Raw genomic sequence first — 23,901 nt, forward strand, 5'->3', positions numbered from 1 at the left:
TTTTCCATCAAATGTGACAGTACCATAGCCTACCGTTTTGATTTAATGTTCATAATATTTATGGAACACCTTGGCGACCATCCTCATTTCACAGGCAGGGGAACAGATGCAGGGATAACATCAGCTAGTTTGTGGCAGAACTGGGACCTCAACGCCAGGTCTCCGGCTCTTAGTCCAGTGCTTCCCCCACCCTGTCTGAGCCTCCTGGGCTAAACCAGGATCTTTTCAGGGCCCTGAGAAGCCAAAGTTGGCTGCCTCCTGCTGGCAGGGAGCTCTTTCAGGCTTCTGGTTCCACTACTAACGCAGGGGGAGTAAGAAATGAGGAAAGTGGATTATGCACAGAGGCAGTCCACACTGCCATCTCCACACCTCATTGGGGAAGGAGAGGATGGCTTACATATGGGGGGGAGGGAGGTATTATGATAACCAATAATTCATAACTGTTGATAAGTGTCAGAAAAGTATTTACTCACATTCATTCCCTGAAAGTCACATTCTCCATGTGTTCTCATTTGTCTTTCAACGATGGCATCAGTCAGGTGGATTCAGCAAAAACTACCAAGGTTTTAGCCAAATGCTGCAGAGGGAGAGAGTTTCATTTAACTTCATTTTTCCAGCCAGGGCTGGCTCCAAAGCGAGTTTTTGGTTTGCTACATGCAAAGCAAATTCCCAGAGGTTTCTGAGACTGCCGAGATCTGATACAAGATGACTGCTCCCATCCACTAATAAGACAGAAAGCCATCCTATTTTTGGTAACAATTAAAGAGCCTCCCCGTGCAAGCGGAACGCTGTTTATTTTCTGTTACATCACTTCACTTTGCCTTTGAAGGCTGGTCTGTGCTCAGTGTTCTCGTGGTGATGCAAGTCGGCTCTCTCCTCCAGCCGTTGGGTCCCTCCCATCACACAGCACCTCACAGGTCTCTTCCCGGAGCAGCGCATTGCTGGAGCGAAGAGCAGCTCACGAATCAGCTGCAGGTCCCCGGTTTGAAAAGCAGAGATACAGAGAGGCAAAGGAAAAGGGTGGACTCCTGTGTGACCTGGTCTCAGAGCAAGACAATCACCAGCTGAATTCCAGAAGCCCTGTTCATGTTTGGGGATATTTTTTCGACTGCATGGAATCAGAGAGAAGCCAAAGGATGGGAAATGCCTGCATCCCCCTGAAAAGAATCGCTTATTTCCTATGTCTCTTATCTGCGCTTTTGCTGACTGAGGGGAAGAAACCAGCGAAGCCAAAATGCCCTGCCGTGTGTACTTGTACCAAAGATAATGCTTTATGTGAGAATGCCAGATCTATTCCACGCACCGTTCCTCCTGATGTTATCTCATTGTAAGGCCCGTAAGCATTTTGATATCTAATTTACGATTTAAAAATTCCAGCCGATGTATTTGGGGCTTTTTGTATGTATCGGTAGGAGGGCATGGAGAGAGAAATTCCTCTTGCGTGCTTGGCCATTTGACAATGCTAACATTTTGCTGCATTTAGAAATTTTGATTTTTATTAGCTGCTATGGAACCTGCTTAGAGACCCCCCAACCCCTGAACATTATTGTGGGAAACCTGTAGCCGATTCATCTCTCCTACTTCATCTGGGAAGGAACAGTATCGTACTTCATAAAATAGTGTCAAAATAGTGACTGTTTTGCTAAACCGGATTAACATAAGGTTTGTTCTGTGTGTGTGTGTGTGTGTCTCTTTGTGTCTGTCTGTTTGTTTTTTGTTTGTTTTCTTTCAGATCCTTTGTGAGATCTGGTTTTACTGAAATCTCAGAAGGGAGTTTTTTATTCACACCATCGCTGCAGCTCTTGTGAGAAATATTTATATCATGACTATTTTTAATATAGCATATATTTGGATAAGCCCTCTAGTAAAGCGAACTCAATATTAATTTTGTCAAATGTGACTGTGTTTCTGGAAAGAAAAAGAATATCAGTAAAGTAAGAGGTAGCTGGGTTTGTTTGCGACTTGACATGGGCAGTGCAGGTTGTTTCTTGCAAGGGTAAATTTGCTAACCTGTAATGCTGTCTACTTTCATGGCTATTTATGAAGTTGTTGGAATGTTTGCAACAATGATCCCAATTCCATGCCACTATTTTACTTTCATTTTTGACTTGGGAACTTTGCTTATTTCGCCCTGGAGTTTTTGAATTAGTCCATACAGAACCCTGCGTAACATATGCGCTCAAGATGTTGTCTCCCAGGGATCTGGGGCCGGCTGCTACCCTGTATGATTTACCATGTGGGGAAAAACAAATCCGGGTTCCTTCGAGGTAACTCCTTAATATATTAACTCTCGTGAGATTGTTTTCTAATCTCCTGTAATTTATAACTTACAAGGAGGGAAGGAAAATATTAATATAGGATAGTGCAAAGGATTAGTCTTTGCTGTATGTTTTGAGTTAGCCACGAGGGAACCACATATTCAGTCTATGTCTCAAAACAGTCAAAAAACAATATTCGACTAAGAAATCAGATTTCTCCACAGGCACAATGTCACATGTATAATTTGTTTGGACGTGTAATGTTGGGGCCATTGGAATGCTCGTCCTTAGAGCAGGACCACGTGAGGGTCAAGAGGTCCCCTGGTACTCAGGTATCAGGCAACAGACTAGGGTTGTAGTGACATGGGTCCAGGAGGAAATTTAGCCAATTGTCAATCAACTGAGTTTTGGCTATCTGAACTGCATGATTCAAGACCCAAATTTTTTGCTTGCTTGTTTTTTGTTTTCTTGCCTTAACTGGCCATCTTGGCTATTTTAAGTTATATATAGAGAGACAAACAGCATGATTTGAAATTGGAGAGACCTGTGTAAATCTAACCCCACTATTCATTAGAAACTAGACATGGAATCTTGTGCAAATGACTAAATCTCTCTGAGCCTCAGTCTCCTCATCTGTAAAATGGAGGTGATAATGCATTGAAGGAGTGTTACCAGAGATAATCAAGATTTAAGTAGATAAAATGCTTGGCATCAGGTATGAAAAATTGTTTACACATTTTACAAAAGGTGGAGGTTTAATTTTTTACATAAAGCTATAAAGCTAAAAAAAAAAAAAACCTCGGTTAAATCTGTTAATATATTGCTTTATCTATATGAAATCCCAAAACTGGTTTGTCTATGTCATTGATTCACAAACCCGATCAGGTGTTATGACATTACGTAACAATGTTGGCTAATGTCTTTCTACCAGCTAATGTCTTTGAGTGATACACAATTGAGTAGAATATTCTTAAGGGATTTACCTGATTGATGGCTAGTGGTGTGATTAGGGGAAGTGTTTACACATCAAACAGACCCAAAAAAGAGTCAGGCAAAGAGCACATGAAGAGGCAAAGTCTCCAGTGCTGGAATCCTTCCATAGCGTAAGAATTGGTTGTATCTGAAAACGCGATACATTGTGCTTCTGTTGTCCACTTGTTAAATAAATAAATGGCTCATTTAAAAAGCATCCTTTTGATGAGCTGAGGCACCTCCTTCCCCCCAGGATAGTTAAATAGATCAGTCCTTAAAACTCAAGAAGGGTCAGTCAACACATACTAATATTCCAACACTAAATAGACATTAGCTGTGACACAGAAAACCTGGATAGAGCAACCCCATCAGTCAGAACGCCCCTACTTTGTTTTTGCTGGAGGACCAGCCTCACAGGCACAGATGCCGGACAGTGTTATAGGAATAGTTACCGGCTGCTGCGGGGTAATGTGATTCCACGTATTTAGAATCACAGAGGGAAGCCAAGGAACTGGTTTTTAAATAGCCCACACCGAGTGTGTGCCATGCCCCTGTGTCCCATGCTCTGAGTTCCTATGGAACATTCCAGCCCTTATTTCTAAAAGCAGTTCAGGTTTCAGAAATAACAAAAGGGCGAGTGATTCTTGCCCGGTATGTCCTTACTTAACTCACATTGGGTAACCTCAACATGGCAGACTTGTGCCAGGGCAGAGCTTATGCAAAAATGTCAGGTGTCAAAGTTTGTCTCTGATCTCAGGACCCTGTTTCCTAAAGATTTTGCTCCCTATTCTTCCTGCCCAATGTTCTCTGCTTCCTGCTCCTCAGGAAAGGGTCTAATAAGCTGATTTTCACTGAGCAGGAAATAAATTCTAAGGCTCCAAATACGAATTGTGCCATAATCATAACATTGATGGGACTAGATGGTTCACAGACAGGAAGAGTTCTCCTATGGGGTAGGGCCATCCAGTGCCCTGAAAAACCCATGTGGGCTGCCAACTCCCCGTGGAACATGAAGACAAAGGGGCCTGAATTTGCCTTTGCATGACTTTTGCCATCAAACGAGGCCTGGATCACACCAGCCATTGCTTGTGTTTTGCAATGAATTCTAAAGCATTTGTGACTGTGGACTGACCTGTCATATCCTGTGAAGATGCAAACTTCAGACTCAGTTCTGCTTGATTGACACACAAACACAGTTGGTTTCTTGCTCTGTTTTTGAAAAGGGAAAAGAAATGACCCATTCTCATCATCCACGCTAACAATCTGATAATTTTGTTATGGCTTTTTCAGACCTTCTGCAGAAGCATGATGAGAAGTACTTTTTGAAATGTCAGCTCCGGGTAGTGAGGGAAACGGACGCAGTGCCTCCTTAAGTTGCATACCGTGTTTTTGGGGAAAAGATCCTGGTAGGCCATGGCTGGCAATGTGCATTGGAGAGCAAGAACAGCAAAAGCCCAGACTCTGTAGAGAGGAGAGAAAGAATAGAATTATCACCAAAAAAAAAAAGAAAGAAAATCATCAAATTAGTTGTGCAAAACATTTTAAAAATGTCTTATTTACGGTTTTAAACAGCAACAATAACAAAACTTTGCCTAAGAAAATGCAATTTCATTCATGTTTTCCATAGGGCCAGTCATGAAGCATAACCAAGGAGAATGATTATTCACTTGGGTTTGATTTTAGCGGTGGAGAACAGTGCTTGGAGTGAATGCAATTTACAGAAATGTGTTTTCACACATTAAAGCCCTGTTCTTCTCAATTACAGACTGAAATCCCCAATGATAAAGGCTCATTCCAGAAGTAAAATTCTAACTGAAGAGTATAAAATGTGGCCACATTTCCATTCATTTATAAAATGTTTAATAAACTAAATCCCTCCAATTCTTATGAGAGTGCTATATGCAGGGAATAAATTACAGGGTTGATTTTAGTATCCTGCTATATATATAAGAATTCAGTGTGGTCAGAAAAAAATTCTACTTATTCCAATGAGATTTGATCTTGTTTGAAGCAATAGAATTGATCCTTGTGGGGGAGAAGATATCAAAAAAATCACTATTTCTTTTCTTAATCCACAATTGGCACACAAGTACATAGTCCATAAGAAGTAAAAAAACTAAATAAGGAAAAAGCAAATACCATGAACAAGGTAAATAATAAATCCATCCTTATTAAGTTTTTATCGTTTAGTCCTTCAAAATATTCTTTGTCTGGGAAAATATATCCATGGCCTATCTCTTCTTTGCAGTGATCAGCCCCCTTTCATCCTTAGGTTACAAGATTAAGAAAAATGTAGCACTCTTTTTTTTAATTTTTTTTAATGATTATTTGTTTTTGAGAAAGAGAGGGAGAGAGAGAGAGACAGAGCACAAGCAGGGGAGGGGCAGAGAGAGAGGGAGACACAGAATCCGAAGCAGGCACCAGGCTCTGAGCTGTCAGCACAGAGCCTGACACTGGGCTCAAACTCACCAGCCATGAGATCGTGACCTGGCTGGGCGCTTAATGACTGAGCCACCCGGGCACCCCATATGTAGCACTCTTTGATGAGTACTCAAGCCAGACCTAAAAGCTAAGAGGGCTTCTAGAGGAATTATTTGCTGGCTGTGGATGAGCCTGTTTTGGTTTATGCCCAGCTGATGCCCCTCCCCCCCACAATAGACCAAGAAGTAAAAATTTCAGCCAGCTAACTAGGTTGTTCTGTCTACAACTTGCCTAAGGACCATAGATCTGATTTTGAGCTTTTTAATTAATTAATTGTCGTGACTGCAAGCTGACCCTGTACAACCAATGTTTTCTCTGAAAGTGTATTTCATCCTTTCAATTATTCAAGCAAGAAACTTAGGAGTTACCTGCCCCTTATCCCTCACTATCCACTTCCAACCAGACAAGTCCTCTCTCAAACAGGATGAGAACCTGCCACCTCTTCTTCACCCCAGGGCCATGGCCCTGAATGAGGCTGCAATTCACCCCTCAGGCCACTGTGGGAGTTTGTGCACTGGGTGCCTGTTTAACCCTCCTCCATTAGTGTTACTTTCCTGAAACACAGATCTCATCAAGTCACACTTGTGCTTGGAAATGTTTAATGTTTCCCTAGAAACAGAGAAAGACTGAACATCTGAATTGGTATTAATAGAATTTGGCTATTGGTCCAGGGTCATCTCTCATAATATTGACACCACACATACACACACACACACACACACACACACACACACACACACACACACACACATTCTCTCTCCCTTGGCTCCATTTATACCAGACTGAAGTACCTCATTCCCTGACCTCTATTTTCTCAAGCTCTATAGATTTTACAGATGTCTCTCGTTCTTCCTGTCACTTACTAGAGTTCTTTGTGCTTGTATCTGCCCCATGTCTCTGGACATCATGGAGGGTTATCAATAGCCAAGGTCCTACAAAAGAGCCCAGATGTTGTAAGTCTGGACTAAGCATGTTATTTGTTGGATTCAATCCATATTTCCACAGATTTTATGCTTAATACTCTTGCTTTCCTATCAGTAGATAGTCACATCCTTTTTCATGTTCGGTGTACCCTATCAGATTTCACATGAGCTAATTGTGTGGAGAGCTAGAAAGTGAACTGAACCAAAAAAGAAAAAAAAGTGAAGAGATTTTCTTCAGCCTCAGAATAAAGGTGTTGTTCACCAACTCAGTTCCCTCCTTTTTTAAAAAAAATTTTTTTAATGTTTATTTATTTTTGAGAGAGACAGAGACAGAGCACGAGCGGGGGAGGAGCAGAGAGAGAGGGAGACACAGAATCTGAAACAGGCTCCAGGCTCTGAGCTGTCAGCACAGAGCCCAACGCGGAGCTTGAACTCACAAACTGCGAGATCATAACCTGAGCTGAGGCCAAAGCTCAACCAACTGAGCCACCCAGGTACCCTCTCAGTTCCCTCCTGCATACTGGCACCTTAAGTTGGGAATCGTCCCCCTTCCCTAGGAACCAAGGACTATTCCTACAAAGAGAGTAATGGTTGGGTGATATTCTCTCAAGCCAAAGAGAAGCTCCCCAATCTGTCCTAGGGACCCAGGTTGACCTAGAAAGTGTGGGATAGAACACAATGTGGGGAGCCCCTGGCTCTGAGGTTCAGGTTACTGGAGGACTTCTACCCTCCTCCCTCCTGAAGACCTAGATATAGACTAAATTTGAGTGGGTCAGGCAGAGAGTCTAGTCAAGAAACTACCTTGCTTTTGGGACCAGAACAAAATAGTGGAAGGCAGACTGCGAGGCACGGCCACATCCTCTTCCCCAGGAGAGGCCAGGGCCAGTAGAAGTTTACCTGGAGACCCCGTCCTCCCTGTTCCCTGCCTCTTCACTTTCTTTATGCTTCCCCCACCCCCCCCCCCCCAGCCCGTCTCTTCACACCTACTCCTGGTCTGTCCCAATCCTCTCTTCTGTGTCAGGTGTGTTATTTGTACATAAAAATTATACTTTAAAAAAAAAAGGAAAGGAAAAAAGCATGGTGTTATGATGTTAAACTTCACCAGAGATTTCCAGTATACCAGAATGTAAAAGGCAAAGCTTTCAAAGCCTTTCCTGAGACGCACTGCCTGAGTCTCTTCTGTCCCACTTGGACTTCTACTAGGCCTTTGACATGTAAGAAATCAAATATTTCTCCCAGGTTCTCTATTGATTCTGGAGGTCAACTAGCTTCTCTCTTATGAAGGGTAAAATTCCCCCATTATCCTGTCCAACAAGACATCCAAAGGGAAATGTTGCTTAAGCTTAAAGAGTATGAAGATAAAAAAAAAATTTCATTAACATAGGGTAATTTCCTTTTTGACTTATTTATATTTGCTTAGCTAAAAGTATTTATTCATTGCATCGTGGCAAGCAGTAACAAAATGAAAGCAAAAAGCTTCCCATTTCATAAACACATTTTTGGATTCTGCTATGCAACAGGCATAGCATTGGACTTTGTTAGGGACACAGAGATGAGTGTCACCTCCCTCCCTGACCTGATATGGCAGCTCTCAGTTAACAGAGATCCCTAATAAGGTAAATTATAATTGCCTGATTTTGAATGTATCATAATGTAGTCTCTTTTTTAAACAATTTTATCGTAAACTAGTCTTTAAAAAAATTTTTTTTAATGTTTATTTATTTTTGAGAGAGAGAGAGAGAGAGAGAGAGAGACAGTACATGAGCAGGGGAGGGGCAGAGAGAGAGGGAGACACAGAATCGGAAGCAGGCTCCAGGCTCCGAGCTGTCAGCACAGAGCCTGATGCAGGACATGAACTCACGAACCATGAGATGACCTGACCCATGAGATCAGGACCTGAGCCAAAGTTGGATGCCCAACTGACTGAGCCACCCGGGTGCCCCTATTGTAAGCCAGTCTTGATTGGCTTTCTCATTTTGTTCAAAATGATATCCAGTTGATTGGTGATGATGGTGACTTGTGCCAACTGTTGAGATATAGGCTACAGAATGATTGAAGGGGCTTTGTGGTGACAGCTGTGATATCCAAATGGCTAACCCTGGAGAGCTGGCAATGTGGCAAGTAGCAAAGAACACAGGTTTTATGGTGAAATAAACATGGGTTCGGTTTCCACTCTGTTGCTTAGTAGTTCTATGAGTTGGAGCAAGTTTTATCAAGCCTCATTATCTGCATCTGCAAAATGGGGACTAATCATAGATTGCACAGGATTACAGTAAAGATTAAATGAAGCAATAAAGCAAAAAAATTTTCATTCAAAAATGAAAAATAAAGTACTTGGCACTGTGCCTGTAAGTCAATATTAAATGTTAGCTTTTATTATAGTTTTTGAAAATCACTTTAGTATATATGGGGCTGAAGCGAGCACTGAAAATCACTTTAATTTGACTGACCACAACATTAGATTAGCATCCGATTGTATGGGCTGGGTTTGCTTAGGATCCTAGATTCAAAATTTTGTTGTTCTACGCATAGGTCTCCATCAGAACCTGCTAAGAAATCTTTCCTTCAAATACTTCTGACAGAAAACATGAACTATTTACCTTTCTTGGGGTCAGGGACAGAGAGGAAGCAGAATGCTGTCACTTCCTCCTCATGAAAAAAATGCACCACATTTTGTAAAACATGATTTTGTTCAAAATAATGAACACTGACCAGTATTCAGATGAGTGGTTCTGTGACAGGATAGAAAGAAGTCTGCGCTAGAAGACATTTGTTTCAATCCAGTTCAGCCATTAATGAGCTTTCTGAACTTGGGTTGGTCACAAAATGTCCATGGGCCTCAGATTTTATATGTAGAGAATACCAGAGATAGACCAATTATGGTTCTCAAACTCAACTGCCAGCGGGGGTTGGGTGGTAGCATAAATAAAGGAATCAGCTGGGTATAAGACCTTAGGGCCTGGTAGTGACTGGGGTAAACCAGAGAAGACATGCCTTGCCTAAAAATGCCATCCTCTGCTCCAACTGATTATTGCTGATGAGAATATGGTACATGAACATGGGGTCATATTTTCCTTATTTTCAGGAAAAGGCAAAAATCTGGAAGCAGATTTTTTAAAAATTTTTTTTTAATGTTTATTTATTTTTGAGACAGAGAGAGACAGAGCATGAATGGGGGAGGGGCAGAGAGAGAGGGAGACACAGAATCAGAAGCAGGCTCCAGGCTTTGAGCCATCAGCCCAGAGCCTGACGCGGGGCTCAAACTCACGAACCGTGAGATCGTGACCTGAGCTGAAGTAGGACGCTCAACCGACTGAGCCGCCCAGGCGCCCCTGGAAGCAGATTTTTTTAAAGGATAAACACCAAATAAAATGTAAGTTGACATTTTGAAACCTTTACATTCAATTAACTAAGGCGTCTTCCTGGCTTAAAACAATTCTATTGTATTCTGTTCTATTCTACAAATAGAGTTACTTTAAATTATAATATAGAAAGTGGTCTTGTTAAAGAAATGGACAAAATTTATTGTATCAGTTCTAACAAACCAGTAAACTGGATTGTTAAATGAAAGAGCCTCATAATATGGAATTGACTATTATAGAATCATTATTAAAATAATAATGTAGTTCTCAATTTCTCATGGTGGCTGATGATAAAACAATATTTCACTATCCCTCCCATGGGCAGGGACTAGAAAGGAATTGTGCCTGTTTACATGGCGAGATGGCAAGTGTTTGCCTGTGTCAGGTGTGATTAAAAAGCAACGAACCTTTAAAAAAAATAAACAGACAAGAATTTGTATGTACAAATAACTCTGGAGTTGCAGCGAATTCCTGTGGAAGGTCATAGATTCCTCCCTTCTATGCTTCCATGGCAAAGCATTTCTAGGTCCTTCTCTGAGAATTGTCTTTGCTGCCACTTTACAAGCCATGCAGTAAAACCAGGCAGTCTTTTTAGGGGGTTTTTGTCATTTTTGAATCGCCTGATGCTAAGCACTTTATAGATCTCTCTCTCTCTCTCTCTCTCTCTCTCTCTTTTCTTTAACTTCATCATCACAATAACCCTATGAGGGCGTATGATTACCTCCATTCCACAGAGGAAGCACTGAGTCCTAGAAGGGTTTTAGGTAACCTCCTCAATGTCTCACCCTTCCTAAGTGGCACATCTGGGGTTTAAACCCATGTCCTCACTTTTAATTACTTTCGTCTACTTCCTCTTGAACATGAATCACCGGGCTTGACTTTGCACAGTTCTGTTCCCAAAATCCAACCCCCTCTCAAAGGGTCAACCTTTGCCATTAATGAGGGTATTCAGGGGAATGTGTCCTGATTCCTGGACACAATTAATGAGAAGGAGTTTCAAAAGCCCTTTGAAAGAGTGGCAGCATTACTGGCAAGAACATCTTGTTTCCCTAGGATTCAACTCTCATTTGTATGTGTAAGCTCTGGTCTCCTTACTTGAAAAAAAGAGAGAGAGGAAAAAAATAGTAAATGAAAAAGGACTTATATACTTTAAAGTTATGCCTTAGACCAGCATTTTCTAAACCTGTGTCCTGTGGAACAACTGTCCTGAAAGAAATGCGTCTGTGCTCAAATAAATTTGGGAAACTGCACTTTTTACCCCCACCTTGACTATTCACAGGCACTTGGGCTTAGAAAAGCCTCTGGAATTATTTCATGTCATTTCACTTTTCTTAACATCTCATAGGATATTGGGAATCTATGCCTTTGGTATGCATATTATTTATTAGATTAATTATTTGTACCCCACCTTCTTTTAGAAAGCCTTGCTAGCAGTGCTTAGGCAGATACAAAGAATTCCATCTTGGAGGATACATGAAACCATTTATCTCCATATAAGGCCTAACTCAGACTATCTTGTTAGTGTGGATTCATCGGGTGTGAGATCTGGGAGGACGCCTCCCTGCCACACTGTCCACCTGGTCAAGCAGCTTGGCACACACAGCTTCTCTGGCACCTCCCAGTGGGTGCTCCATCTTCCTGAAGAAGTAGATTACCACTTGCAGCATGTTAAAGGAAAAATGCCCCTGAACTTAAATCTACACTCTCACCGTTTTTGTCTGGAGCAGGTTCCATCACAGCTATTTCCCAAATGGCTAATCCAACATTTCTGTGGGTATGTTCCGTGGAATATTCGTTTTACATAAAGCTCAGTGATAAAAGGGTCCCATGATCAATAAAATTGGGAAATTGCATATTTCATTCCCTTTTGAAGAGTCTCTGTTTAAGGATAGAAAGATCCGTGTAATTAAGATTATCTTCAATTATCTTCACTTACTCACTTTTCCCAGACTTATTTGGATTATTGTTGTTGTTGTTGTTCATGTACAATCTCTCAACCCTATAAAGCCTCATATTTCAGGGAATATACTCAGGGAACAACTGGGCAAGGCTGTTCCAGATTTGTAGCAGATAAGTGGGCAGATCTGATGGGATTAAAAAGAGGAAGCGTGGCCTTGCCTATGACCATTACCAGTCTAAGCACAGAATCCCAGCTCTGCCAGTTACAGGCTTCAAATTACTTTACCTCTCTCACTTTGGTTTTTCTTTATATTTTAAGAGGAGAATATAAAACCTAAATTAAGTGTTCATTTTAAGATTAAAATGAGTTAATAGATGGCAAGCTGCTGAAGATGAGGCTTGTCACAGAATAGGCTTAAAATTTAAGTCCCTTCTCCTTGGTGCTTCAAGACCAGGGCAATACACGCTGAATTTACACACAACATCAGGAGGATGGGCTGTTGACTAGTAATGCCAACTCCTAGAAAGGAAAAGTTTGACTATCCTGGGATGAGAGGTAATAGACTATAAAAGCAATGAGGTAGATCCATGCTCTAATCTTTGCTAGTATGCATGCCAAGAATATTCCCAAGGGAATCCCTGCAACTCTAACACCTACATTCTAATCCTGGCCCTGCCACTGATAAAAGATGTATGTGACCTTAGGTAAATCACTTAACTTATGGAGACCTGTTTTCTCACCTTAAAAAAGAGGAATTGGGGGCACCTGGGTGGCTCAGTTGGTTAAGTATCCAACTTCTGCTCAGGTCATGATCTCACAGTTCGTGAGTTCAAGCCCTGCATCGGACTTTCTGCTGTCAACACAGTGCCCACTTTGGATCCTCTGTCTCCCTTTCTGTGCCTCTCCCCCCTCTCAAAAATAAATAAACATTAAAAAAAAAAAAAGGAGGACGTAAACTACATATCTCTCTGGAGTGCCCCTCACCTCCCGCCAGATTTACATGAAGCTAAAGTAGGGTTGTTTCCTATCAATCCAGATGAAGAGGTGGTGGTCTACTTAAGTGTCAGCTGAATTGCACTGAAAATGTTTTGCAGGGATGAGAGACCAAAAAAAACCCCAAAACCAAAAAACTGTGACATAATGTGCTCATGTGTGATGCTTCCCATTTTAATGCTTTCCTGTCTTAAAAACATATTTTTAAATATTCAAGTGTAAATTATTCACATGGCACATGCACTTAGAATATGTGCATTTAACTAAGGTGAATCATCAGCCCATCATTAATTATCATTCAACCAGCCCTATTCTTTTAGATAAAGGAGAATATTAGTAACTGAAGGGGCTGAATCATTTAAGCACAGTGAGCTCTAAACAAGTTGGCAAGCTTTCCAGCTATGCCCTTAAATCTTCTAGCAGCTTATAACCTATGTGGCTTGATCTCTCATTTACCTATATATGCATATATAACACATGTTGCATATGTGCCTGGAATTGTGCGTTTTTGTGTCACACACACTACCCATGGCTGGTTAATTCCTTGGACGATGCCCATAACAGTTCTCTTGGACAGGTGACAATCTCACTAGACCTCAGTTTCCCTAGCAGTAAAACTAAGGTTCTTCACTATATCTAACGGCTCTTCCAGATCTGATGTTTTATGTCTATGCTCTTTGATTATTCTCTGGCAGAAGCATTGGAGACATGCTCACATACATTCTCTCAGGTAATTCTTAGAATCTTCCGGGAAGTCTTTTGGTTATCATAATTCTGATCTTGACAGATGATGAAACAGATTCACCTACTTTATGTATCGTGTACATCATAAGTGACAATTACAAGCTTCGAAACCAGATTCTCTAGTCTATATCTGATTAATGCCATCTCCAAGTGAAAGTACTGGCTGATCACTCTTTTCTTCTTCATGCAGAGTAGTCCTTACTGAGGGGAGATTATATGGGAGAGCCCTCCTAAATCATCTCCATCGTCCCCCCCCCCCCCGCCCCCGCCCCAAATAGCCAGAAGAATCTGCTCTGGCCTAGAAGACACAACGCAGGCCACTCGTGTGTGAATGACAATTCTAATGGTAATCGAGATATCACAAGTGACTAGAGGGAATTTGAAGTAGTAGGTATCATTAGAGTCAGGGGATGCTGGCACATGGCCAGATCAGCAGTCTGGTTGGAGACTAGGGGAGATTTTCTCAGCAGGATTACTCCTCCTATTCAGCTATCTGCAGCTCCCCATGCAGAGCCCAGTCCTACTCTTCCATGAATGAAGCCCACAATGCTACAAGCATAGATTCATATATATTTGAAGCTGGAAACAACCTAAAATACCTTGTCTTGCCCCCTCATTTGACAACACAGCCAGGAGAAGTCTCAAGGCCACACGGAGTATTTATGGTTAATTCTGGGAATTAAGAGCCAGTCTTCCTGATTCCCTCTTCACTGTGCTCCTCCTGCAGTCCCTGGAGAGGTGAGGAACCAGGGCAGGAAACCACTTCAGCGGCCCATTAGTCTTGGCATCAACACATGTGCCCGCCCAGTCCTTTTGCTCTTGTGGACTTCCATCTCCAGCCTCTTGGCTGGACGTTGGGCAGCCTGAAACTTGACCTTCTTCCAGTGTAGCTAGATCCTAATTCTCTCATCTTCTGCTCATTTCTTTACTTCTCTGTTGTTACCTCGGTTTCCCTCAGGACTCTGAGCTCCGCGCTGACCCTGTCACCCACCTTTTTGTTCCTTTGAATTAAATGCTCTGGTCCTAGCTTTTGAATTCAACCAGGAACCCCCTAACAATTTTATGGCCTTGGTGTTAATTTATTGCTTGCGAAGACATGCGACCCCCACACACACCCCCTCCTGCCATCTAAGCAGTTGGATGTAGGCACCAGAGGGAGGAACTGGAGCTTGAGGCTAGCAGATACTTTTCAGATACCATCCTCTGTTCCCACTGCGATATTAACAATAAAATCATGAAAACTTTTTTAAAAAACCTATCATTGATAGGGAATTTTAAGAATATTATTCTAAATGCTTGAGGCAATCAAATATGCAATTTGAAAAGATTATTACCGGGGGGTGGGAGGCAGGGGAGGGTGGGTGATGGGTATTGAGGAGGGCACCTTTTGGGATGAGCACTGGGTGTTGTATGGAAACCAATTTGACAATAAAGTTCATATATTGAAAAAATAAATAAATAAAGTGCTCTTCTCCAAGGTCAGAGCACTCTTGATGGTGATGTGATATGTGTTATCAATAAAAAGTATATATTTCATTTAAAAAAAAAGATTATTACCTATCAAAACTTACTGGATGCTTTACTCAGAAGTAAAGTCATATTTCTAAATAGTTTCATTTTAAATCAGAAAGAATAAACATATATGAATTGAGCACTAAGCTAAATATCCTAAGGAAAACAAGAGAAAATAAATAATAATTAGACAAAATAATAAACTAGAAAGCAATTGGAATAATAAATAAATCCAACATTTGATTCTTGGGAAACCAATAACATAGCAGACCTTTGAAGGAAGCAACACTCACAAATGGAGAGAGCATTAATTATTCAATAAAAGGTTTTGAGTAAGTTTGGGTAAGTATTTAGGAAAGAATCAAGGCAGTATCTCACCTCATATTATACATAAAAGTAAGTCCCAAATGGATCAAGGAGTCAAATGTTTAAAAAAAAATTTTTTAAGGGGGTAGATGTAGGTAATAGTTCATTGATCTTTATGTAGGAAAGAACATTTTAAGAATAAAAGCAAAGAAAGAATATGTACCATATGTATGCATATCAATATCTTTGGGTAGTATGATTATGTAATCTTTAGTTTTTCCTTTAAGCATTTCTGTGTTTTGCAGAATTTCTACAATGAGCATATAGTGTTCATAAGCAGAATACACCAAACTGCATTCAAAAGTTTTAAAGTCTTTACTTGAAAAAAAAATACAGGTTTAAAAGGTTTTAATATCACTTTGAGACTACTCACATTAATTAGTTCCTTTAAAAAGGGGATTATTGTTTCATTGTATTTCTTAAATCCTTATGAGCCGAACAGTGTTGTTATGGTTGTCTGCCAGAATGTAGCTATTAAGTCATTATGTGACCCTATACTGACAGGCTACCAGGTGTGTCAATACCAGGGCACTGGACAAGGAGTCTTGGGCCTCATGACCTTAAGCAAAGCTTTTCACAGCCCTCTGATCCTCAGTTTCCTCTTGTCAAACAGATATTAATATCTCCTCTACCACTTTCACAGAGTTTTTCCAAAGACCAAATAAGATAATCCAGCAAGAATCTATGAAATATAGGCTATTATGAAGGCAACAACCATCATTTAAAGAATGAGCTATTGCCTGCCTGGAATTAACAGTTGGTATGTACAGTCTTCCTAAATCTCCTTCTTGTAAGGAAACATACACTCCCTTGGTTGCAGAGAGGAAATAAAGTCCTCCTCATTCCTCCTACAGTCCCCTTTCTTACTGAATTCATGAGGGTGATGACTAAGAGATATAAGTGCATTACCTTTGGGGGCAAGGTCAGATCGGTCAACACACATCCCTGTGTGCACCTCTACCAAAACTCTAGGGGGAAATGCCTGATGTTTTCCTTCCCTAAGAATAGAGGAAGTGGCAGAGACCTCACAGGTTCCCATAGGACCAGAGGTGAAGAGCAAATTCTAGACTATCTCCACACCAACCCACAGGATGGCTGCTTGGCAAGCCTATGGGGTCTAGATCTCTGATTTGTGCCTCAGAGTATCAAGTTCATTCAGATGGTACATTGGTCCCCACCAACCCTTCTATGATGCTGCTTTTGTGAGCATGGTTGTCAAATCTGAGTCATATTATTGCAGAGTCTTACTACATGTAGTTATGGGGACAGGACCATCCACAGCACCTCTATGTCCCAGAGCCACTGCTCCAACTAGACTTGCTACAAGGAGCGAACTGCTCTCTCAGCCACCACAGGTAAAGAGGGGGTAGTGTAAGTGACCTGGAAGGGAAGCGTACCATATGCAGCCCAGGCTGCATATAAGAGTCACCTAAGGAGCTTTTAAACATCCTCACGACCAGGCCACGCCCCAAGTGTAGAATTTAACTAGAACCCCTCAGGGTAAGAACCAGTTACCACCATATTTTTAAAGCTTCTCAGGTCTTTCCAAGTGCAACCAAGATTAAGAAGCTGTGGCTTAGGATCTAACACAGACCTAGGCATCTCCCCTGCTTCAACATTCACACAACCTTCCCTTTGCAAGGCCTCCTCCACATTCTGCTCTCTCGTAAGTGTGCCTGGCTCATACTTTGCCTGCCAGGGAGATAACTCAACCCTGAGGCATCCTTTCTCCTTCAGCTCCTCTGCTGGCTGGCTCCATCTCTGTTTGCTGATTCCAAATACCCAGGAAGGGACTTATCTTTAGCCTAATTTGCCTTTTGAACCAGGGTATTTGGCCCTTGGGAGGCTGACTGACCCCAGGATCAGCTATTCTGGATAAAGACATGAGTCCTAGCCCTAGTAATCTGTGGAAAGGGACAGAGTTTGTGCTCTATAAAACATGCCGCCTTGATCTGCTCTAGGTCTGTCATGTGTGAAGATGGTATGGAGTAGCACAGTTTCCTTTTAACAGGGACTGTGGGATTCTTTAACAACTGGCCCAATGGCAAATCATAATATTGAAATCAAACATATTTCAAGAAATTCATAAAAATTAAGGATCAGAGTTTCACCCTCTTTATAGAACATGATTTTTAGTCTTTTAAGTATACATAGAATAATAAAATGGATAGCCTATTCAACTATATTTATAATGTATGTATAATTTTATACATCTTTGTCTACAGAATCCTTGTCCATAGAAAACCACAATTGAATTTAGAATTGAACGACTAAGATACTCATTATTATCTTAACCAGAGTGATTATTTTTTAGTTTTTATTAAGAAACTTTTTTTATTGAAATGTAATATACATAATGAAAAGGGTACATATACTAAGTGTTTATCTCGATGACTTTTTAAGAATGTTTTTCAGAGAAGTTTTAGGTTCACGGCAAAATTCAAGAGAAGGCACAGAGATTTCCCATATACCACCTACCCTCAGACATGCATACCCTCCCCCATTACCAATATCCCCCGCCACAGTGGGACATTTGTTACAATTGATAAACCTACATTAATACCCAGGGTCCCTAGTTTACATAATGGCTCACTTCTGATGTTGTAGATTCTAGGGTTTTGACAAATGTATGATAATATGTACCCATCGTTCTGGTACCATACAGAGTATTTTCACAGCCCTAAAATTCCTCTGTGCTCTACCTGTTCATTCCTGCTTCCACACCACTGTGGTTTTTTATAAAGTGAATATCTTTGTAATCAGCATCCAGGTCAAGAAACTAAGCACTATCATTACCCCCAAAGACGCCCCTTGAGCTCCCTTCCAGTTACCACCCATCTCCAATGGTAACCACTATCTCGATTTCTGGCAGTATAGCGAGTTTTGATGGGGTTTGTGGGTTGTTTTTGTTTTTGTTTTGTTTTGGTTTTGTTTTGGTTTTGGTTTTGGTTTTTTTGTTTTTTTGTTTTTTTTTATTATGTTCTGGCTTCTTTCTCTCAACTTAGGTTGGTGAGATTCATTCATATTTTTACATGTAGCTTCCGTTTTAGCCAGAGATTTTAATCCTTGAAATATCTAGTTCAACAAGCATTATTTAACCAGGAACTGTGCTCAGGGCTGGGGACACAAAAGTAAATAAGGGTAAGCCCCTGCTCTAAGGAACATTGAATCTAGTAATGTAGTAATGACAAGAATTTAATGTAAATTGAATTCCTTTTGTTTAACAAATATTTATTCAGTGTCCACTATGGGATGGGCAGTATTACAGGTGCTAGGGATAAGCAATGGACACGCAGATACAAATTCTACTGGGAATCCTCTGTTTTATTTCCCTGACATGCGTGGGCAAGTTCTGCCCACTAATATCTATTTCCTGCTCTGTTTTGCATCTAATTTCAACATAAGGGGAACTAGTGCTGAAAGCTCTTTCTTCTGGTGACTTAGAGTGTACAGTTTTGAAGTGGCTGCCCCAACCATGGGGCAGTTTGTAAAGCAGTGAGCATGGGAGGTATTTCTCAGTATCTATTTTTGCCTTATTCTATTCTGTCCATCACTGATACTGCCTATTCAGAATGAAACAAAGCTCTGGAACATAAGGAAGGCTTTGGATGTTACTTGGAGCAAAGCTGAGCAATCTTGTTTTTCACAACTGTGAAGTAAGAAGAGACAAGTGCCAGAGTTATGACTGGAATCATAAACCTTTGAATTTGTTGTAATAACTACAAGCATCTAATAAGTATCATTATTCATTAGTGTTGACTTTTCAGAGCCTAGTCAATGACTTAAGTATAAAGCTATGATGTTGGAAGAGGAGAGAAAGAGAATCCAACATCACTCCAGGATTGATAGCTTAAGATGAAATGGAACAGAGCATCTAGTTTTATTTATTTGGTTCATGTTTCCTCCCATTTTTATGGAAAATGTCAAGCACATGTAAAAGTAGAGATAATAGTAAACTTCATTTCCATGTATCTATGTTTTACCTTCAAAGATTCTCAGTCATGATCAATTCATCTCCAACTCACTGCTTTCCCCTCCCCTGATTATTCTGAAGCAATCCCAGATGTCAAATAAAATTTTCAAAAATGTTCAGGAAGTAAGATCTCTTAGTATTAATCTCCTTAGAGGTGAAATCACCAAGCTAGTTAGTGCCAATTATTTTTAATCCTTAGACTTCAAAAGTAAGTCAAAAAGATTCCTAACAGAGAATATTGGACTTTACATAGTGCAGTTAAATGGGATGTATGAGATTTGAATTATCAAATTATGTCAAACACCTGGTCTAGTCCATGACCTAGATCACATTTTGGATAATAGTTACAAGTGGAATAAGAGGTTCCCCCGCACAAGAGCCTTAATGTGTAGATGGAACATCACTTGAACCCATTATAAATTTGTCACCAGTACATTTAAAACTTTATTTTTAGCTTGTATCTACACTTTATCTAATGAATTCCATAAATTAATACTCACTCAAAAAAAAAACACCTCATCTTTGTATTATTTGGCCTATAATCACCTCTTTTAAGTCTGTCATTCAGAAGCTGGCAACTTTTCCAAATTGTTCAACAGGATGTTGGGACTGCTGGTTGATGTTCCTTTTCATCAGTAATTTCAAAACCAAATTCTTGTGGATTTTGACATTGCAAATAAATGTGCCCAAGTGAAACTGTTTTTTTTTTCCCAACTATTTAGTAATAAATGGGTCTAAACCTTTTCCTAAGCCTCACTGTTTCCCATCTTCAGCCTGTTCTATTATCTAAGAAGGATGTTAGTTGATGTTCATTGAGCCAGTGTTGATGGCCTATCTACTGTGAGATATCAAAGCAAAACTAGGCTTTGATGGAGCTACTTTTCCAGGGCTTCCAGGCTTAACACCCTGAGGCACCATTGTGTGAGCTGATCAGAATGTTCCAGAAGTTTATAGAGCAAGAGGGAAAGATTCTGTTAGTGTCTTTGTCATAAAAATGTGCAAAATGTTGCTTTGGCTGCTTTGACTGTCATACTTGTCCAGTTATATCTCAAAAATGTTACTCAGGGCATGTGACATCCATCACTGTGAGAAGTGGGACATGAAGACTCTATGAGTATCTGATGAAGAGAGAATTGGGGGTAAAAAAAAAAGCTTCAAAGATTACCTAAATAAACAACACTGTGGAAGACAGACACCTAGACACTTTTCCATACACAACTCCCATTCATTTCTTTAAGACATAATAGCAGCAAAGATTGACAATCTGTCAGGTTAACTGTTTTCATTGTGTACTTTTTCCTGGGCAGATTATTCACATCGAACTCCTTTGATGTGATCAGTGATGATGCTTTTATTGGTCTTCCACATCTAGAGTATTTGTAAGTAAAAAAAACTTTTCTTTGACATAATAATTCAGGACAAGTCCTCTTGGGTTCCTACAGCTGTCTGACAACAAATATTATAACTTATTGCAGATTCATAGAAAACAACAACATCAAGTCCATTTCAAGACATACTTTCCGGGGACTAAAGTCTTTAATTCACCTGTAAGTATGAATGTTGCTGTTACTTTTTAAGCTTACTAACAGACAATGCAGTTTGATAATCTGTGGCTAAAGCACCCACTTAATGGGTAGTCCATGAAAATTTAAGAAACCCAAATGATTTCTCTCCATGCATACTTGCCATATCTCCCTGTCATCAGCCAGTGTGTGTCCAAGAAATTGATTACTATTAATAGGATTAGCCTAATCCAACCATAATTAGGAAAATAATCTAATGCAGGGAAGTTGTGTGACTGAAATAACTTTTTAATTATCTACTTCATTACTCACTTCATGGATAATTATGGATTGACTATATAGCTTAATTTGATATGTGCTGTTTTTCTTTTTCTGTGTAAATCCTGACTTTATATACATTTAAATATATGCTATACCCACCAGCAATGTCTACACAGTACCTGAACAACTTGTTTATAAATTAAATGTTTAATTATTCAATGGATGGCTAGAGGTACAACTGTTGTTCTTAACAGGAGACAATTTTGCCTCCTAGGGAACATTCATCAATATCTAGAGACAGGTTTGATTGTCACAACTGGGGGCTGTAACTGACATCTAGTGGGTAGAGGGAAGCAATGCTCTTAAACACCCTACAATACACAGGACAGCCCCCACAACAAAGAAATATCCAGCCTAAAATGGCATAGTGCTGAGCTTGGGAAGCTTGAAAAACATGAACAAAATAACTTATTTGTCCTAGCCTCCCCCACCGCCTACACACACACACACACACACACACACACACACACACACACGCGTATTTTTAAGAAAGCTAGAGGGCATGGGAAGAAAAAGCACTAACATTTATTAAGTCCCCACTATTATGTTGGTCAATTTGCTTTACATGGATTTTCATTTAATCCTGTTAACAATCCTGCCAGATAAGTAAAATAATCCCCATTTTAGAAATGAGAAAACAGAGACCTAGAGGTGATATGTGACTAGTGAACTGAATAGCTATGGGATTATAGCATCAGTAGTCGAACTGCAATGATTATTCATCCATTCAAGGCTATTTTTCAAGTGCCTAATATGTGTCTCATTAATGTTGACACAAAAGTCCAGGAGATCCAAATGTCATTCCATCAACTTTAACCTGTTCCCGCACAATACCTCACTATCAGCTCTGTTCTAAGCCCCAGGATCTATAGCAGGGAACAAGGCAGACAAAAATACTTGCCTTTTGAGCCACATTCTAGTGTGTCCACATGGTCCTAATGCTTCTTCTCACCAAGCCTTGTTTCAACTCCTGTTTGGATTTGCAACAAGGAAGGGGGAACTGATGGCCAGATGTATTATGCACAAATCATTATACCTTTCAAGTCTCCTGTAAAAAGTAATTACAATAAAAAATGTTTGCTAGGCTGCTCTGCATGTCAATGATATAATGTGATGCAAAAATAATCGTGCATGGTATATATGTTATGCCATTTTATCACAGAGCCAAACACCACCAAACCTCATTATTTAGAAAATGATAAATAACAGAAACAAATATATGGAAGAAGAAATGAAAGTCTTGACCTCAACTTGAGAGCTTCTTAATTCACATAAATCCCATTCAACATAGCTTCTGTGTGATGCTTAGCATCATGAAGGGCTAAAGGAAGGATGCAAGATCCAGGTATCCTTTCTGGGAACTTGCAGTATAAGTCTTGCCATTCCCTTTGGTTCACTCAAGTGTATCTTCTCTTCAGTCTAAAGGACTGCCTGATCTGGAAAGAAAGGAGGAAGGAAGGAAGGAAGGAAGGAAGGAAGGAAGGAAGGAAGGAATGGTTAATGAAGGGAGAGAGGGAGAGAAAGGAAGGAAAGAAGGGGAAGAAAAAATGGAAGGAAAGAGGCTAGAGATGAGGAGAAAAGGGAAAAAGAAAAAAAAAATCTATACAACACCCTAATGAAGAACATCTATTTTGTTTGACTACAGACTGTTGGGTCCATCAAATGAAATGGGAATTGAAATTTGGGTCATAATGAGGCCCTTTATAAGAAGGGGACACTGGTATAGCGTGTGCTTAACATCTAGACATTTTCAAGCTCAAGGGAACACTAAAGTCAGTATTCAAAGGGGCATGAATCTTAAGGGTCAGACGGTGAAAGGAAAGACGAACCTCTCTGACCAGGTGCTAGAGGTGGGAAGGTGTTATGAGGGAACAGGTTAAAGTTGACTAAATGAATATGACCCTTAGGTCTCTTGCATCTTTATCTAATACTCAGATTGACTCATATGGCATTGCCAATATTAGACTGTTTTTGATCTACAAAAATGCAATGCCATATGGTTCATCCTAAATAGTCTTTAAGAAAGTGTCACACAAAGATGAATAAGATCCAATTCCAACCTGGAGAAGCTCAGCCTGGCAAGAGGAATTAGACAAACAAATATTTTCTCACTGAGTGCCTTTGTCCCCAAGTTATATTCTCCTTTCCAGTTATGCCATTCTTTGAGCTGTACTCCTTTCTCCCTTCCTTCCTTCCTTCCTTCCTTCCTTCCTTCCTTCCTTCCTTCCTTCCTCCCTCCTTTCTTCCTTTCTCTCCCTCCTCCCTTCCTCCCTTACTTCCTTTCTTCTTTTTTTCTTTTCTCCTTTCCTTTTTTTCCTTTCAAGGAGAGATGGGTAGGGAAGATTTGAAGCCTAAATGTCCCTCTGACTGCTCAGCACATCAAGTTAATTTTCCATTATTTACCACTTATAAATAAATCTGGCATCTGTTGGAGCCATTAGTGTCCTTTTTAAGATTTTAGGCTTCAAAGTGCAATTTCCTCCACCTCGGACCAAGTCTTCCAATCAAAGGCAAGCACTGAACCAGTGAGGAATGATCACCTGACCCTCTAAATTGCACATACTGGAGGAAGA

General features: G+C 40.3%; 1 protein-coding gene across 4 annotated transcripts in view; it reads left to right on the top strand.

Annotated features, from left to right (window-relative positions):
• Window positions 1–766: 766 nt before the first annotated feature.
• The window catches only part of LGI1 (leucine rich glioma inactivated 1), a 39,503-nt gene continuing 16,368 nt past the window's right edge, over window positions 767–23,901 (top strand). Inside the window, exons 1-4 of one of the 4 annotated variants that reach the window (XM_019445124.2) lie at window positions 771–1,327; window positions 1,733–1,804; window positions 20,792–20,863; window positions 20,960–21,031. In XM_019445124.2, coding sequence (XP_019300669.1) covers window positions 1,113–1,327; window positions 1,733–1,804; window positions 20,792–20,863; window positions 20,960–21,031 — 431 coding nt within the window. In that variant the 5' untranslated portion in view covers window positions 771–1,112. Of the gene's footprint in view, window positions 1,328–1,732; window positions 1,805–20,791; window positions 20,864–20,959; window positions 21,032–23,901 lie in introns of all 4 variants that reach the window. The other 3 variants (XM_019445128.2, XM_019445126.2, XM_019445127.2) reach the window with 3 other exon arrangements.

Source organism: Panthera pardus, unplaced genomic scaffold (genome assembly GCF_024362965.1).
Source record: "Panthera pardus isolate Hobbes unplaced genomic scaffold, ASM2436296v1 HiC_scaffold_22, whole genome shotgun sequence".
NCBI classification, from domain to species: Eukaryota; Metazoa; Chordata; class Mammalia; order Carnivora; family Felidae; genus Panthera; species Panthera pardus.